General features: G+C 40.1%; 1 protein-coding gene across 2 annotated transcripts in view; it reads left to right on the forward strand.

The window, feature by feature from the left end:
* Positions 1-7122, forward strand: part of st6galnac6 (ST6 (alpha-N-acetyl-neuraminyl-2,3-beta-galactosyl-1,3)-N-acetylgalactosaminide alpha-2,6-sialyltransferase 6) — a 39153-nt gene extending 32031 nt beyond the window's left edge. For both annotated transcript variants that reach the window (XM_061931860.2, XM_061931859.2), the window contains exon 6: positions 5099-7122. In XM_061931860.2, the coding sequence (XP_061787844.1) occupies positions 5099-5285 (187 nt within the window). In that variant the 3' untranslated portion in view covers positions 5286-7122. The remainder of the gene's footprint in view (positions 1-5098) is intronic.
* Positions 7123-7124: the final 2 nt, after the last annotated feature.

Genomic DNA, 7124 nt, shown 5'->3' on the forward strand with positions numbered 1-7124 from the left:
CCAACCACTTTCATGTGGTATTGGACAGAAAGGAGGACTTTTTTCTCCTCCATTCGAAAATGCGGATGTTTTTAGCACCACTGTCTGATTCCAATCAATGCAAGTCATCAGAATCAGGTAATACACCAACTTATATTCTTGTCTTCATGAAAGAAAGGAATCTATATGTGTTAAACATGCCTGTATTATCTTTAAACACCTTAACTTGTTAACAATATTCATGCTTGCATTATCTTGAAACACCTTTAACTTGTTAACAATATTAACTATATGTGTTAAACATGCTTGTATTATCTTTAAACACCTTTAACTTATTAATAATATTAACTATATGTATTAAACATGTTTGTATTATCATTAAACAAATTTAACTTGTTAACAATATTAACTATATGTATTAAACATGCTTGCATTATCTTTAAACACCTTTAACTTGTTAACAATATTAACTATATGTATTAAACATACTTGTATTATCATTAAACACCTTTAATTTATTAACAATATTAACTATATGTATTAAACATTCTTGTATTATCATTAAACACCTTTAATTTATTAACAATATTAATTATGTGTTAAACATGATTGCATTATCATTAAACACCTTTAATTTATTAACAATATTAACTATATGTGTTAAACATGCTTGCATTATCATTAAACACCTTTAACTTATTAACAAAAACATATATTTCATAAATAAGTAAATATAAATTGTATATATAAATGAGGTAGATCCCCACGACTTGATCAATTGAAAAGTAGCTCGCGTGCAGAAAAAGTGTGAGCACCCCTGCTCTACATGCTCGGTCCTCCCCAAAAGTATCAGAATTATAATCTTGAAAGTATACTGTACACTGTTAGATGTATTTTTTTTTTAACACGAACATCACCGCTATTTTCTCCAGTCACGGAAATAAATGAAAAGTTGAAAATGCACACTCTTGGATCATTACAAAAAACAGACATATTTACAGGCAGAGAGCATGTACTGGAATGCCTAAATGAGGACGTCCGTCAAATCTGTGACATCACTGGTTAAAAAAAAGACTGCAAAACACAGCTTTCTGAGGTCTTAAAAAAAAAGAAGCATCAACCTTGTTTGATGTTTTAACACAAATATCCAACATCGTAACGACATTTATAAGTCAGAAAAGAGAAAGCTGATCATAGGTCCCCTTTGAGACCGCAACCCATAGAGCAGTGATCCTCAACAGGCGGACCGCGGTCCATGTCCGGACCCAGCGACGTGTCCGTCCGGACCCAGCACGAATTATAGTTAAACAAAAAAAAAAAAAAAAAAAAAAGTTGTATTATTATAATTATAATTATTATAAAAAAATATAATAATTGTATTTATCTGTGAGTTATCGCTAGCGCAAGTCAACGTTCTTTGTTGTTTTTAGTCAAATATCTCCACGTTTCGTTTACATTTCTCATGTCTCACTCACTCCGTCTCTCTCTCTCTCTCTCTTTCTCTCTCTCAGAGAGAGAAAGAGAGAGAGACGGAGTGAGAGCGAGAGAACGCCACTCTGATTGGCTAATTCCGGGGTATGGGTTGTCATCTCTATCACAACGACGCGCTGATAGGCTGTTACCACCTGGGTCATACACATGTGCACAGTGCATATGGAACCTTTCGCTGCAGGCACACAGTTGTCTCGTATCGCTACTTCGCTAACTGTTCACTCGTCAGTCACTGAATGTGAATCAAATCACAATGGCATGCTCCAAGTTGGCTCAGGCTGGTAAAAGAAAGGTGGACAGGGAAAACCGACTTTTCAAGGAAGAATGGACAGAGCAATATGTTTTCATCCTACCTACTGCAAGTACCAGACCAATGTGTCTAATATGCAACAGTACTGTTGCTCTGGTGAAAAGTGAAAATCTGAAACGTCACTATCTGAAAGAGCACCGCGAATTTGAAGACACATTTCCTCATGATTCGGAGCTAAGAAAAAAAGAAATCACGAGGCTGAAAAAGTCATATGAAACATCAAGCAAGATTTTTGTTAAATCTATGACACAACAACAAATAGCAACAGAGCAGTGACGTGCGGTGAGGTTGATGGCTGGTGAGGCACTGACTTCATCACAGTCAGATTTACAAACATATGAACCCTAAAGAGTATCTTATTCACCATTTGATTGGCAGCAGTTAACGGGTTATGTTTAAAAGCTCATACCAGCATTCTTCTCTGCTTGGCACTCAGCATCAAGGGTTGGAATTGGGGGTTAAATCACCAAAAATTCTTCCCGGGCGCAGTGCCACTGCTGCCCACTGCTCCCCTCACCTCCCAAGGGGTGATCAAGGGATGGGTCAAATGCAGAAGACACATTTTTTCAAAGTTCTTATTTATTTTTGTTTCAAAGAAAATATTTCATGTATTTTATTGGATATTTGTTTTATTTTTGTTAATTTTAAGAAAATGTTAAACTACCTACCTCCTGCTACTATATAAGCTTGACCGATAATAAACGGACCCAGCCTGTTTCAAAAAAACATTTGTGGACCTTCAAGATTTGTACTTGAGGACCCCTGCCATAGAGCATGCACCTCTTCTAAGAAACTGTATCAAGTACAACTGCTGCTAGCAGTGTGAGTTTTTTTCATTTATTTTTATTACAAATGTGAAGTCCCTGCTGGAGGCAAGCGGAAATGTGTCGGGCTGCAAAAGACTCTGCAGTACAAGGGGAGGAAACTGTTGTTGTGGTGTCTTTGAGCAATGGTTCTAAAGGGAAATGAGCCTGATCAGTCACTTGCACTGGGCTATTTCAGAACATAACCTGTACGAACTTGTATTATAAACTGAAAACTGACATTCAATCACAATTACAAGTAATTGTGATTGAATGTCAGTTGATTGAAGAAAAAAATTAAAATCCCTTATGCATAAGGGATTTTTTTTCTTCAATCATTAAAATGTTTTAAAATATCTATGGATAAAATTGTTAAAGGAGAGCTATTATGAATTTGATCTATTCGGACTTTTAAATGTTACAATGTTGGATACTTGCTTACAAAAAATGCAGAAAACGGCCAAAATCAAAAGGTTCATGCATTTTGGCGTGAGCTTGCACACAGTTTTGGATGCCTCTGTTGGCAGGGTCTGCAGTCTGATTACGTCGTGACAGACTAACTTATTCGGACATTAAGTAAAGCTCTCAACCAGAAGGGGAGACTTAGACAAACTTTATTGATCCACAAGGGAAATTGTTCAATCCACAAGGAACATTTGATGCCATGAGAAAACAACAGGAGGGTTAAAGTATTATCTTTATGTAATTTTGGCGTGTGCATAATTACACTAAAGTGCAACGTGCAGTGACATAAATGCTACAAAAAACAGCATTTGTATGCACTCGGAATCAGAGATTGTGCAGCTGTACCTAATGATGTGACCAAATGAATCTATGTGTTTAATTGCTGGAAAATAGTGACAACTTCAAGATATATATTTAAACCATGTACTTTTTCCAAAGATAAAATGTGATGCTTTTGGAGAGGGTGGCACATATGGTTTCATTTACAATCTGGGAACGCCTCCACAACTTGCAGACAGACTAAAAAACGGGGTTATATAACCGTGACTGTGGAGCAAAAATGACACCAAAGCATATCCAATATGTACAGTATTATCGAGACCAGTGTTTTTCAACCTTTTTTGAGCCAAGGCACATTTTTTTCATTGAAAAAATGCGGAGGCACACCACCAGCAGAAAACATTAAAAATGAAACTCAGCAGCCGATATTGACAGTAAGAAGTTGTTCTCGCAAGTGTTGGATATGAATTCAAACCATAACTAAGCATGCATCACTATACTGTAGCCCTTGTCTGAAAGTACTGACACGACTTGTCACATCGTTTCGAGTTTTTTTGTGTCTGTGTATAGTGTTTTAGTTCTTGTTTTTTGGTGGCTTTTCCTGTTTTGTTGGTATTTTCCTGTAGCAGTTTCATTTCTTCCCTGAGTGCTGTTCCCCACACTTGCTTTGTTTTATCAATCAAGAATATTTAAGTTGTTCCTATCCTTCTTTGTGGGGACAATGTTGATTGTCATTTCATGTTCAGATGTTCTTTGACGCCTTCTCTGCTCCACACGTTGTAAGTCTTTGCTGTCGTCCAGCATTCTGTTATTGTTTACTTTGTAGCCAGTTCAGTTTTAGTTTCCATGCCTTTTCTTAGCAACACGCCTTTTGCCTATTTTTGGTTTAAGCATTAGATACCTTTTCTTCTGCACGCTGCCTCCCGCTGTCGTCTGCATATTGTGATTGCGACAATTAGCTACCTGCTGCCACCTACTGGTATGGAAGCGTATTACACGGTTACTCTGCCAAACTCTAGACAGTAGACACTCAACAGCACATTTGCGGATTACAATTACTGGTTTGCAAAAAATATTTTTAACCCAATTAGGTGGAATTACATAATATTCCACGGCACACCAGACTGTATTTCACGGCACAGTGGTTGAAAAACACTGATCTAGACCAGTGATTTGCAAACTGTGGTATGCTGGATCTATCAAGTGGTGTGCCAAAGAAACACTTGATAAAAGAATAGTGTTTTATTTTCCTACATTTAAACAAAGTTACTGTTCAAATTGTATGTAATGTTAGTGTGTCCAAAAATGTTAAATAAAACCTCTGGCTTGTTTTTAATGAAAACTTAGGTCTACTACACTACTGTATTTTAATGTTGGTCATTAGTTTTTTTCCAAGGTGGTGAAAAAAGTTTCAGAACCACTGATCTCGACCACAAGGAAGTGTTAAATGTAGACTAAAATCATCATTGGTCCTCTTCTAAATGTCTAAAATCTCCTGAATAAAACCAAACAAAATGTAATTCCTGAAAAAGATGATGTTCAGGGATTACATTCGTCAAATTAATTTCTATGCGCACTGTAAAAACACCCTTGCACAATGATTGATCAAAATTCACTTGTTGTACACTAGTGCACTGCAGCGCAGAATTTAAAACTAACCACTTCACTAACTTTTTACGGGACAAATTGTAATATGCATCATTTCTACAGAGGAAAAAAACGTATTATTTGACAAACTTGTTTATTGCGTGTTTGTTTTTTGTTTTTTCAGGAATAGGATGGGATCCAAAAAGCTGCCGTATCACTACTACAAACCGAGGGGCTCGGACGAATGCGAGACTTACGTGGAGAACGAGAACAACAAAGTAGGGAGCCACCATCGCTTCATCACTGAGAAGCAGGTGTTTTCGCGCTGGGCGCATCAGTACAATATCACCTTCGCCTATCCCGCTTGGTGACAGTACCCTTTCCCTTTGCCCGTACACGGGCTAAGACCGGCAAGTAGCCGAGTGACGACATAGACTTTCAGGGATCACTACAAAGAGGACCAAATGTTTTCGTTTGCGTCAAAAGTGATGCTCTTATGTTTCCCATAATTATCGGCCGGTACAGTGAGTGCATCATCTCATGGATGGCTGCTAAGACACTTCTGACAAAAAAGGCTTAAAAAGATCCAAGTGCGCTCCACGGTGAAGCCTTTGGGGGGTTTTAAGGCAGATTAGGAAGAAATGAGCTTGCTTTCCGGGGATGAAGCCATGAAAAGCACCTGCAGGTTGTTTGTAATAACGACTACCATGTTATATTTGGTTTGTTACATTCGTGTATTTATTTCAGATTTATACAAATTCCATCCATCCATTTATCTTCTTCCGCTTATCCGAGGTTGGGTCGCGGGGGCAGCAGCCTAAGCAGGGAAGCCCAGACTTCCCTCTCCCCAGCCACTTCGTCCAGCTCTTCCCGGGGGATCCCGAGGCGTTCCCAGGCCAGCCGGGAGACATAGTCTTCCCAACGTGTCCTGGGTCTTCCCCGTGGCCTCCTACCGGTCGGACATGCCCCAAATACCTCCCTAGGGAGGCGTTCGGGTGGCATCCTGACCAGATGCCCGAACCACCTCATCTGGCTCCTCTCGATGTGGAGGAGCAGCGGCTTTACTTTGAGCTCCCCCCGGATGACAGAGCTTCTCACCCTATCTCTAAGGGAGAGCCCCGCCACCCGGCAGAGGAAACTCATTTCGGCCGCTTGTACCCGTGATCTTGTCCTTTTGGTCATAACCCAAAGCTCATGACCATAGGTGAGGATGGGAACGTAGATCAACCGGTAAATTGAGAGCTTTGCCTTACGGCTCAGCTCCTTCTTCACCACAACGGATCGATACAGCGTCCGCATTACTGAAGACGCCGCACCGATCCGCCTGTCGATCTCACGATCCACTCTTCCCTCACTCGTGAACAAGACTCCGAGGTACTTGAACTCCTCCCCAACCCAGAGATGGAACTCCACCCTTTTCCGGGCGAGAACCATGGACTCGGACTTGGAGGTGCTGATTCTATTAAGTGAATTTTTTGCAATATACAATATACAGCACGGTGGAAGAGGGGTTAGTGCGTCTGCCTCACAATACGAAGGTCCTGAGTAGTCGTGAGTTCAATCCCGGCCTCGGGATCTTTCTGTGTGGAGTTTGCATGTTCTCCCCGTGACTGCGTGGGTTCCCTCCCGGTACTCCGGCTTCCTCCCACCTCCAAAGACATGCACCTGGGGATACGTTGATTGGCAACACTAAATTGGCCCTAGTGTGTGAATGTGAGTGTGAATGTTGTCTGTCTATCTGTGTTGGCCCTGTGATGAGGTGGCGACTTGTCCAGGGTGTACCCCGCCTTCCGCCCGATTGTAGCTGAGATAGGCTCCAGCGCCCCCCGCGACCCCGAAGGGAATAAGCGGTAGAAAATGGATGGAATATACAATATACAATACACCTTACAATATACTCAGAATATACAAATTCTATTAAGTGAATTTTTTGCACTGATGTGTTATATACAAGAGTAAGATCAAATGTATGAATTTCCTTGTGAAGATTTGCATCAATAAAATTATGTGGAAAAAAAACGTACCATTGTTTGGGGGGGAAAAAATGCAAAAACATCAAAGAGCTTTTAAAAATCCTTCTTGAGATTTGGCGCTACCTGATCGCCCTCGCTAAAAAACACTAGGAATGTAGCATGTCATTCCATGGCATTGTAACTGCCTACAAATACCTCAGCAGCTATTCTGCCAGAGAATAAGACATAACAGAAGAG

Source organism: Nerophis lumbriciformis, linkage group LG39 (genome assembly GCF_033978685.3).
Source record: "Nerophis lumbriciformis linkage group LG39, RoL_Nlum_v2.1, whole genome shotgun sequence".
Taxonomy (NCBI): Eukaryota; Metazoa; Chordata; class Actinopteri; order Syngnathiformes; family Syngnathidae; genus Nerophis; species Nerophis lumbriciformis.